The following is a 12,030-nucleotide window of genomic DNA, read 5'->3' as shown; positions in this document are numbered from 1 at the left end:
CCCAAAGTCGAACTGAAGCTTTACTGAATAGCAAAATTTGTGAACTTACAGATTATTCCTAGCTACGTGATTTCACAAGATAATGAATCTCACATCCAAGTCCCCACCCACAACACAGCAAACTTGTGCAGTGGAAAGTACTCGTGAAGGAGTATCAGTCTGTGGCAGGTCAGTCAAATCTGAAACTGAGCTCCCTGAGGCTGTTGATCTTGTACATCAACTGGTTTCCAGGGCTCTATACCTTGTTCAGGCTGCTCAACTCCTGTGGGTCCTTCACATCTCAATTTCTCAGCCAACAAGCTGAAAGTTAAACAAGTTGATAATTTAAGACCCAGAACTAAAAATGTGAAAATGGCAGCAGTAAGATAAACTTAAATTTAGCTGAAGAAATACAGAGAACAAGCATTGAGCTAATCGCACTTATATTTTCTTTTGATTTCCATACATAACTATAGAAATTCTGCAACAGGTAAAGTCCAACCCTGGAGTGAAGTCCAGAAAACCACCAATCAAATCAACTTAAACAACAGAACTTACTAACCTGGGCTTTTTTAACATCACCACGCAAGAACCACCAAGGACCCCCTGGTTGCAATATTCTGAAAAGAAGAAATGCCCAATAAGTTACATCTGAAACAAGCATGGAAATTGACATTCATGAATATGCAGAATTGTTATGGCTTTTACTCCTAAAAGAATAAACCTTGAAGATGAAAGAAGGAAAGATGAATCGGTGCTACTATCATTACCCAATTGTACAAATCAATAAATAATCAACTTGTGAGGATCAGTATTAAGAGCAAAGAACGCTACACATTAAGTGAGAAAAGCAAAATCATTGAGTTGTCCGATTCACCTGAAAAATCCAGCCATCATTCTAAGTCCCATGAGAAGAGTCAAGCCTGACCAAACACCAGGAAGACCCATGATTGCAGGAGCATATAGCAAGAAAACAGAAGATATTGCCCCAACCAGCATCTACATTTCAAAACCATGCATAATCAAAGCTTTGTGTCTCTTGTATGAATGATGACCAATGGCATAATACAAATCTGCAGCATACCATAGAAACTGCAGAATAACGAAAGTCTGAAACACCATAATGGAGACCATCGAAGATAAAAGCTAACGCATTTATAGGTTGGCTGGCACTGACAAACTGCACCATTCCAAACAATCAAGTCAGGAAACTATCAGCATTAGCTAGCATTAGTGAGAAACCTAACAGGCACGCACAGACTGGGTAACATACCAGAACACCAGTTCTAACAACTTCCAGGACTTCTATATCTTTTGTGAATAGCGAAGCCAAAGAACTAAAAGAAACACCCAGAACCACAGCTAACAAAACACCAGTTATGAAACCTATCTGGAAAAAAATATAAAGCAAAATCAGGAAAATGCATCACAAATAGAAGAACCATGTCATAGAATCCACTGGAAGGAAGCACTCTTTTGTGCCAATAGTGACAAATACCTTTAACACGAACTGAGTGATATCCCTCACAGTCCTGTAATCATCTTTTGATACATAACTGGCAATCATGGCCTGAAGAAAGGCAGATCTTGAGTCCAAAAGATAGACTATTTGGACCTTGCAATAGTAGAGTTGGCATATGATATCATCAAAAAGGCTCATAAATTCTAAAAGTTTTAGCACATATTTGTAGCCACAGGCCTCTGAGAAAAAATGGAAGGACTTTCTAGTAAATTTGTCCAGTGTTCCGCTAATGCACTTAGCACCATGTATAAGGGTATTTTACTAGTATCATTCAGTAAGTAATGTAAAACATATGGAAGCATGCAGAAAGCTGAACAGTACAATTGTTAAATCAATCTTTTTGAAAAACTACCAAATGTTGTACAGCCACATACCAAGATGGGACAACTTAGATGATTTGGTAAGTAAAAGAAAAATGGGGACAAAATATGGAAAAGAAAATGACAAAAGAAAGACATGAAAACCCTAAAAATAACCTGAGCTGACGCAGCTAGTGCATCAGTAAGAAGCGAGACAGCGAGCCACACTTGTAAGCATATTTGATGAGCAGCCATTGCTATAGGACCCTGTCGGGCCGCCATGGACGTACCAAGTGTCATAGTCAGCAGCACAGCAAGAGTCCTCCCAATAAGGAAACCACCTAAAATCCAAATAGTGACAGAATAACACACATCCCCGTAGACATCCCAAAAAACCATAGAATATAATAAAAAAAGTTGGATGTTGGCTAATACATCTTGCAGAACAGGAATCAGTATATGGTATTCCAGAGTATAGTGACACACAATAAAGAAAGAATTAAAACAATATGGTGCCAATTCTATGTATCAATGTTTGAGATTCCTACGTGCTTAATGTGGAAGTAAGCCACCATTTCTTAAGATCTTTTCTCTCCAACAACCAAGTAGCATAGGTGGTAGTCTTTTTAAACAGAAAAAAAAATTATATACATGTTTACTTATTAATTTGTGATAAAGTAAATGCGACAAGAAGTGAGAATCACAGAATTGAATATCAAAAACAGGAAGAAGGCTGTATACCCAAATGCAATAACACCGAGCAGAAATTTTGGTCTCAGAAACAACTGCAGCATGCGACACGAAAAGATGCAAAATCAGCAACAAAGTGGATATCTCAGTTTCAAAGAAGCAAGAACAATTTGTTTGAAACTTTTCTGCACCCTACATGGGTTAAGTTTCAGAATAATTCCCCAAAGGCCTGCCGAGAACCAGCAACCTGGCTCTAAACTAGCTTACAGGCATCCATCTAATGGGAGGAATTAGCACTGAGATTTACAAAAAGAATCATACAAGGCGAGGTTACCACATAAGGCAAAGAAAAGAATTCGAAGCTCCTAATATGACCAAAATGCTTACCTGATTTCAGATAACTACCAAACTGCAATTCCCCCAGTTTTGGAGGCAATAATACCGCTCTCTTATTAAGATGCCAAAGCATGGAAAAAGTGACAATGTATCTGAGACAAGCAACAAGTTTTCACCAAAAAATATTAAGTAATACAAACCACTAGAGCCCAGGATGCAAGTTACCAAGTCAAATAAAAGTAAAGGATCGCGTAAATACATACTGAGAGACAACGGTGGAAATAGCAGCTCCATAAGCACCCAACTGAAAACAATACATAAATACAGGAAAAAAAAATACAGCAGCAAAATTGCCAATACCTGCAGGGAGAAGTGACATTAATTTTTCACCCAAAAAAAAAATGTAGAAGGTTGAGATGCATAATTATAGATAGACCAATGGAGATAAATCAGCAGAAGCAGACTGACGAATAAACTTGTCTTATAAACAACAATTCACTTGCTATCATAACAACTCTTTTATGGTGAAATTAGGTGAATATGGAAGAAGAGATGCCTTTGATATAGTTGTCTTTGTGCACAAAACTCCTGTTTTTCTTCACTTCTGGTAGCAACATCCATAAAATTTTGATTTATGACTTCGTTGCTATTATCGAAACCTGGAGAAGAAACTTGCCTAAACAAAATACGGGGGTCGTTGTATCCTTGAAACCACGGAAAATGCCTTGAAGTGCCAAAGAAACAACAAAAGCAGGAGCACCAATGGCCCTCAGAATAAGAAATCTTTGTGCAGGAGTACGCATGGAGGAAGCCTGAAACAACAGTAAACCTTTCAAACAAAAAGTCCGTGAAAATTATATCTGTCTACATGATAGAAACACATGCAGTTGAGTGTCCCTTCATGCCTGTGCGAGTGGATGTGCTAGACGTTAAGGCCCCTGGTTTGGTTTGAAGCAGTAAATAACATTCCAGACGAAAAGAAATCAATTATCAACTACTACCAAAAGAAGTTGAATCATATTTGATTAATTGTTTTTCAATCAATTTTATCATACTCTACCCTTAACCTGAATATAAAAACTGCTTGACACAATTGTAATCAGATAGAACTGTTTCTTCAATTGATTACTTTTAGCTACCGTTGTTGATATAAACAAACAAGAAGTCAAAGTCCAGTATCAAAAACTACTACTAGAATCATCTCCCAAATATGAAAACTAGTTCAAACTTGACCAAATCGAATTTAATAAACCAACCATGAATTTTATCGCTGAGGAGGGACCTTAACACAGTTTAAGTACTTCATTGTGACCTTGAGGTCACATCTAGAGATCATGGAAACTCTTTCACAAGCCCATAGTGCTGGATACACTGAGGCACCTCAAACCGCTGGGTTGGATCAAATAATCACAAATAAAAGTACAAGCCTACTACTTGGCATAAGATAGATGGAAACCAAATAAGAGTTCCAAAACCTGGAAAGTCAGTCTAACCAATAGGCATACATGACACACTTATAAGTTGCCCTTGCAAGTTGATAGACAAATACACCAGGTGTATATTGCAGAACACCATTTCACATGATTCATAAAGTAGCAACAACAACAGAACCAAATCAAATGAGATGTGATTGAATGCAAACAAATCAAGATTTTCACGGCATCTAAATTTGAATACCGGTGATATGCCCATCAAACTGAGAAGAGGTCCAGATCCCAAACAAAGGGCCATAACTTCAAAGATGCCAATACCAACAGCTAACAGCAAAGCCGTGGACACTGAAGATAGCTGCAGCTTTTCCACTGCATTATGGAAGACTCACCATGGCTAAGTTCCTCTCAAAAACACAAGAATATTCCAAAGATTGCAAAGATATATAGCAAACATGGACCTATCATAATAAATAGGCTAGTCTCAAATATATGGCATCTACCTGATGTGGAAAATCTGCTTGCATTCTTTGAAATGTCTTCAGCCACAAAAGAAGTAGCAACGCTGAGGAGGGGCATGTTAAAAAGCTTGGCAATTATGTTAAAAAGTGAAATAGAGACACCAGCAGAAGCCAACTCCACAGAACCTAGAAAAGAAATATGTTCAAGGATAAAGAATAGAAAGAAAATATATCAGTTATATCAGACCAATAGTGAGAGGTGGAGAAAGAAGAAGTCTCATTTCCTAGCCAGCAATCAGCTAATGAAGAAACAGAAACACAGAAACTTTGTTATTAAGGACTATATCCAGGAAAGCTACAAATATTCAGCTTTTTGGGCAAGTCAAACCTAATATCAAAGAACATAACAATAGCTTCGTAGAAACCCCTGCAGAAACTAATTAATGCACCCGAAAAACCACCAATAACTCTAAACCAATGACCATGTCAAAGAATAATGGTATTCAAAGGTCGATTAGAATGTCTTTTTTAGAATACGTATTCTCTTTCTCACCAACAAGTCCCGAGAAAAAGAATAAAGCAAGATATGAACCCCACGATGCAAACTACAAAACATGTTAAGAACAGCAATTAAGAAAGTTGAGCTCTGACAACTGATCCTTCATAATGAGATTTGACCAGGATACAAAATATTTCTGTATTTCATGAAACTTACCAAAAATCAACCTTCTAATCAATAAAATGCACTACCTCGTTTGTATCAAAAGAAGATGCTAAACTGTACAAATTGGAAAGCAAATTTAAATGGTGATAAAATAAATAACATGCCGCACTATATTAAAAGAAATTAACATAAACAAAATCAAAGATATTGAGAACTCAAAAAACTCAAAGTATCAATCTTACCCATACGACCAATAAATGCAGTCTCCATCAGTTGGACCATCGGTTCCATGGCCTGTCCGCCAATTGCTGGTAAAGACAGCATTATGAGCTCGTGCCTAACATCTTTCGATTGAGATGTAATGGAAGAAGCTCCCCTTAACTTGTCGTTGATTTCATTGGTCTCAGATGAAATAGACCCATTCAACTCACTGAAAACAAAGAGAAATAACCTGAGTAAATATCAATCACCACAAGCCACCTCACTGTCAAACACAACGCCATAATGTATTATGTGATATATAACTAATAAGACCAGTATCAACAAACACATAATATGACTCAAAAACAACACCAATGGTTGCGAATTTTGCATTTTGCAGTAAAAATAAGTTACCCCGTTGCAAATTTAGGGGCCAAGTGTCTGCAGAAGAATTATGATGAAAGGTGACAGATTCAGTTATAAGTATTTAATCATTAGTATCTGAACACAGTTACACTTTACAAAGGTTGCAATGCTTGCGATCAGAATGCCCCTTCTAAACTAATCAGTATCAGTCATAACGCATTACCCAACCTTGGTAATTATATGCTTTTTCCCCTCTTATGTAGGTCTCAGAAAATAATAAATTGCTTATATTTCTGTAGTGTCTTCAACAAGCTTAACAGACAGGAAGATGCAGAACAAGGTAGATGAAACAGTTAAAAGTTACAGAAAACTGTAACTTTAATATTTTCCTCCATGCTACAATTTCCTACTTTATTCGTCAAGCATTTAATTTGATACATAATTGGAAGCTCTAAAGCTTGTTTTCTATTTCAGTTAAATTTTAAAAGTTTGATTTTCACTACCCTCAGGTGTCATTTCATCTAGTTGCAACTAAGGTCATAATAGTTTACCTGAATTTCTAGCTATGGCAATATATTCAAGAACTCTGGAAGTTTGCTGATACAACGAGATAGTAAATATATATTTCGTCATCAACCATTCAATAGCACCATGCACGCAAGAAAAAGTACTTGTCTAGTTATCATGGATTAGGTAGGGGTCCGTACTGGGAATAACTACATAACGGAGTAAAAAAGAATTCATACTTGAGCCCTACACTTGGATTCGAGGGATCACAGGTCTCCTCCACATCACTAGATTGCAAGCCAGATTCGGAATTCAACTGGCTATTGAATCTTGAAAAAATCTGCTTGCTCTTCTGCCGAATAACTGGACAAGGCAAGAACCCTTTTGGCCTGTCCAAGGACGGAGAACATAAGCCAACAATATTTCTCCGCCTTGCAAAAAAACAACGAAACCCTGTAGAGTTTCTGGATGAAAATTCCCATTTGCTGCTCCTACTGGATAAGCAGCAAGAAACAGCGGCACCACCAGTGAGTTGCGCGGGCACCATTTCCCGTCAAAATTCTGATACTTGGTTACACACTGAATGCCTACAAACGCTTAGGGGCAAAAGGAAAGCAAAAGTGCAGAGTGAGTGAGTGTATGATATTTTCTTAGTCTGTATAATTCTGAAAATCAGGAAAGATGAAAGAAAGAGAGGGGAAAGGACGAAAAGAAGTGTAGAAAAGTTTTCTAATCTTTAGTATTCCAACAACAGTAGCACAAGAAAGGAAGATTGAGGGGAAGAAGACAGAGAGAATTGTGGAGGAGAAGATGGCATCATCATAATCTGCCTGCAGTGTCGGTTGGGGGGGGGCGGGTTGAGTCCGAGAGGTTTATGCCTTGACTTTAGTAGTAACGGCGTATTATTAAGTTGAATTGCGAATGCGGCCCCCTTCAGTTCTGTTGCCGCTGCCGCCTCAATTGTAACTCCATTTGGATTTATCCGTACCATGTGACATTTTCGTGTTGGTGTTTATGGGAGCTGGGAATCACATAAAATATGGCTCCCCCGGCAATATTTATAAAATGAACCCTTAAATTCCCATTTATTCGTTCTTTTTCTAATCTAATAATAATAAAGAAAACAAACGTCAAGTTAACCTTGAGTTATGTGCCCTCTCACACGTTCGATTTAAAATTATTGTTGATCCCCCTGAGTAGCTTATTTGTTATCTTGCCTTAACTTCGCGTGAATGTTGGGTGGACTGCTTTGTTGTTTTTGTTACTGCATTGTTGTTTGTCTATTTTGTAGCTTAATTGTGTGCTTCTATTTTGTGGTTGTTATCTATGGTGCAATTTCATCTCTTTTTGTCTTGTGAGCATGCTTAAACTGTGCCACAATTTGGTACACACATTGATATTGCATTGTTGCTCATTTTTTGACTTGTTTTGCTCCATCATTTTGATTTGAAAGCTGAGGTTTCATGTGACTGATATTAAGTCAACTCTTCTCCCATTTCTGCATCACAACTGTTGATGATGCATCACTTTTGGTGACAATTTTTGAATTGCTGGTATAGCCTGATCTGCAAATGCTAGTTGGAACCGATAATTCGAGTGTAGTGACAGAAACTTTTTGACACACGATTATCGTCTCCAACTTTGTCTATCACCTCAGCTAGTCTTACTTTTGTAAGGGAGTAGTACTCCTTATTTATGCTTTTGTGATTTATTGTAAGGGAGTAGTACTCCTCATTTATGCTTTGAGCAAATATTTGTAAGAGAGTAGTACTCCTGATTTTATAGTTTTTTTAGAAATGATAGAGAGTCAGCACTCCCCGCTGTAAATTTGCTCTCGTTTTAATTTTAATAAAAAAGGATAGGGGACTCCGATAAGTTCCCCACCCTCAGGTGGTTTCGAAAAAAAAAAAAAAAAACCCATTAAAACAAACAAACTTAGGTGCTAATGAGAAAAGCATACTGAAATGGAAGACAAGAATTAAACAAGAGGCGTCTCCCAAGACAAGTGAATAATTATAATTATAGGCGCGGGTCTTAATCATCAGTACCAAATATACATTCATTCATACAGGGAGGCTCAGGCTCACCAATATAGTAATAACAATAATGATAATACATCCATCACCATCACCATCACCATCACCATCACCAACTCCATCTCCATCTCCATTTCAAATGCTTCTCCCAACCACATTCCTGATTCCCACCTTTCCCAAATGGCGTGTTGGTGTTGCCCATAAAGTTATCTCATCACTTGAGAAACGAAAAGCAAAGCAACAGCATATGCATGAAAATTACCACTTCACTCCACCTCCACCCTAAGCCTTGCAAACTCATTGCAGATGACCTATTACCAGAAGCTGTGTATGCAAACACCACAAGAAAAGTTCATATATTAGTACCTCCCATGACCATGGACTCATAAGCTCACACAATTTAAGATAAACCAAGTTCTATAAACTGTCCGCCAAAAAAGCAAGATGTGCTGGTAATACCCACCAGGGCAAGTTGACTCCAAAGCTGCTGTCGTTAGAATCGTTTGGTTGTAACCAGCATACGCACAGGTGGTGCGGTTGCAACCTGAGGTGGTTGTGTTTCCAAGGTAAAAGTTTTCTGCACCCTCACATCGGATTGCAGGACACGATGAATTGATCTGGGAAGGTTCGCATTGTAACCTGAGCACATAAGATAAAAGGTAGAAGAAGGAAAAACAAGATACAACATTAGATTACTGGACATAAGCAGCTACAAAGGATTGAGGAAGACAAAATCTTTATCCCTGCTCAACTTACATCCAGTTTAGTGCAGCATCACATCTGCATCTTATGCAATTGGTGGCTGTGAAAACATAGGTGTCGTTGGGAACGAGTAAAGGGTAGTCCATTGAGTTGTTGCTCACCATTGAAGAACAAGCTGTTAGAAAGGACAGCAATCAAATTTCAAACTCACTCACTACATTAATAGCATTGGAGTGAAATGCTATTCCAAATTCATCAATGGTTAATTTTAGATAAGGACCCAACATATTACCATGCATATGCCTAATAATAATAATATATAACTCATATAATTCCCTCATATGCAGCTTTCTGGCATATCTAGTAAAGCCAAGATCAAGCTTGAAAGCAATAAACCTGCTTATGATTATTAAAGCAGCTTCGAACATTTTTCAGAAAGCATGTACACCTCCTTACTACAGTTATGTTGATGAAAGGTAAGCAGAGTATATTCCTTCAGAAAAAAATATGCATACTCCTTACTGAAGATTATTCCACTGACTACATATCTTTTCTTAAGAAAGAGAGCTGCATGTGGATTACAACCTAGCCACCACCTCCCGGTGGCCAATAATACCCATCCATCATCAAGTAGAACACCATCCAAGAATTAAAAGCCCAAAGTCAACCTATGAGTTGCATAGACAGACTGATGAAAAGGATAGATGTGGGTTGGTCACTACCACTACCACTACCAGTTAAACAAATTAAAAGTCTCTCAGCTCTATCTGTCCCTCGCTGCTTATATCAATATGTGATCTCATCTTGACTGACCTGATCAGTTATATATTGAAGGGATTTATATATATATATATATATATCAATTTCAAGATGAAGAAAGAATAATGAAAAAGTAAATTATAACTTTGGAACACTTTAAACATCATTGACTACATAAAAGTAATTATCTCTGCTAAACATAATACAGTCGCACTCTCTTTTCACTTTCCAAGCTCAAAAAAAAGATATTAACTTTTTTGCCAAGTTAGTTATCTAGCTTTGTTAAATTAGAAAGTGCCTCGCCCGAAACATATTCTAGTTTGTAGACTCGGTAGGTAAAATCTTTGCTTTGACTATAATAGTGCTTGTTGGTGAACCATGCCAATGCCATGACATAATCTCAAGTACCATTATTTACCTGAATGCTTGTATTAGATGAGTTTTGTAAAACTAATTTGCTATATTCATAAAGACTGGAGAGGAAAGGGAGTGGTTACCTCTGAGTGGAACATCAAGAACAGCCCCAGCCTTGAGGTCTTGCGGACCAGTCAAATTATTGAGCCTCAAAAGCGTATCTTGTGATGTATTATACTGTTGTGCAATTCCCTCCACCGTGCTCCCCGGCGCCACCACGTGCCCATAGTGCACCACCTTCTGCCCGTCAACGTCGTCGCAACTGCAAGGCAGCGGTATCCACAGCGTCTGCCCGACCTCAATCAAGTCGGCATCAGATATATTATTAACGGCCTGGATTTGTGGGTAGGTGACCAGGCCGGAGAACACCTCGGCAGCTATGTGGTAGAGGGTGTCGCCGGGGAGCACCGTGTAGTTGGGGCGGTGGTTGGAGAATCCGGTGCCATTGGTGCAGATACAGGGAAAGGGAATCTTGATGGTCTGAGAGGCAGCGATGGGGAAGGTGGGTGGGGTGGAGAGAGGGAGGTTGTTGGCTCCAAGAATAGTGCGAAGGTTTTTTATGGTGAAGAGGGTTGTGATGGCGGAGAGAGTGGTGGCGTTGGGGGAGACGTAGTCGACGAGAGCTTTGCAGGTGGAGCGGGGGGAGGTGCAGCGGAAGGGCTGGGCAAAGGTGAAGTTTGACGAGAAGATGATGAAGAAGAAGAAAAAGAGCATTAAAGTGGAGAAAGATAAGGTGTTGGAAGAGCTCATTTTGAGTTGCGCAACAAACTCTTGGGAAGAAACTTTGAATGTATCAATGGGAAAGAGGAGGAGTTGGAAACTTGAGAGAAGACCAAGATAGAGATGGGAGTGGAAGAAGTGGGGAAAATGAATAGTAGTTAATTTAGTGCGTGCAATGACTTTTGACTTTGGTGCTTGGAAAAAAAACATTCATTACACACACACACACACGGTGTCGTCGTGTTGTGTTGTGTTGTGTTGGGGTATCACAATTCACAGCCTTTTACAAAAAGAAATATGTGGAATGAGAATAGAATTGCAATGTAGAGAGGTTGAGCAGGCGCGATACTGATGGAATTAAACACCGGTATACCTTGTTTGCCTTGCCTGCCTTCTTCAAGATCAACTTTGACTGCACACATGTTCTAATAACATGAAAAGAGATGAGAGTATAATGTCGACAAACAGAACCAACCCCCTCATTTCACCTCAGTTCTCCACTTCCCAAGTCCCAAGGTTTGTTTTAAAACCCAGACAGCAGACTCCTCCTGCCCTTCAATTATTTCCTATGATGATGATGATGTGGGCCTAATTTGTTCCTGTTAACTTGCATTTCTCGGAAAGGAAACAGATTCTTCATGTTGGCCATGGCCGGTGTAAATAATTTTATTTACACCTCTCGAGAATCAATTTTACTACTCCCTCACAATTATCGGGGCTCAAGTTTCACGGGACATTTTACTTTTTTGTTGGTTTTCTGAGCCACAGAGAATAAAGAAACAAAATGCTTCCAAGCATCGCCCACTCAAAGAAGACGTACATCCATTTTCTGTTTCTCAAACAGTGTCTTGACAATTATTATGTGCATTACCTAATCTAATGGCTCAAAATCAAATATACCACCTGGGGGGGGGGGGGGGGGGGGGGGCGGAGGGTGGTGTGGG

At 38.8% G+C, this 12,030-nt stretch overlaps 2 protein-coding genes across 2 annotated transcripts; both read right to left on the bottom strand.

Annotated features, from left to right (window-relative positions):
- Positions 4–7,475, bottom strand: LOC105169849 (protein DETOXIFICATION 45, chloroplastic). The gene is made up of 14 exons (XM_011090393.2): positions 6,695–7,475; positions 5,624–5,811; positions 4,760–4,903; positions 4,504–4,628; positions 3,503–3,638; positions 3,090–3,186; positions 2,878–2,978; positions 1,978–2,141; positions 1,478–1,549; positions 1,253–1,369; positions 1,064–1,159; positions 857–978; positions 542–599; positions 4–300 (listed from the first exon to the last, which is right to left on the bottom strand). Exons 1-14 carry the CDS (start codon positions 7,000–7,002, stop codon positions 289–291), a joined length of 1,740 nt encoding a protein of 579 aa, XP_011088695.1. The 5' UTR covers positions 7,003–7,475; the 3' UTR covers positions 4–288.
- LOC105169846 (lysM domain-containing GPI-anchored protein 2) lies at positions 8,434–11,524 on the bottom strand. The gene is made up of 4 exons (XM_011090391.2): positions 10,450–11,524; positions 9,248–9,368; positions 8,955–9,130; positions 8,434–8,815 (listed from the first exon to the last, which is right to left on the bottom strand). The coding sequence occupies exons 1-4, from the start codon at positions 11,294–11,296 to the stop codon at positions 8,706–8,708; spliced, it is 1,254 nt and encodes a 417-aa protein (XP_011088693.1). The 5' UTR covers positions 11,297–11,524; the 3' UTR covers positions 8,434–8,705.

Source organism: Sesamum indicum, linkage group LG8, assembly GCF_000512975.1.
Source record: "Sesamum indicum cultivar Zhongzhi No. 13 linkage group LG8, S_indicum_v1.0, whole genome shotgun sequence".
Taxonomy (NCBI): Eukaryota; Viridiplantae; Streptophyta; class Magnoliopsida; order Lamiales; family Pedaliaceae; genus Sesamum; species Sesamum indicum.
Note: the sequence above shows the minus strand (reverse complement) of the source record. Positions and strands in the feature narration are given on the sequence as shown.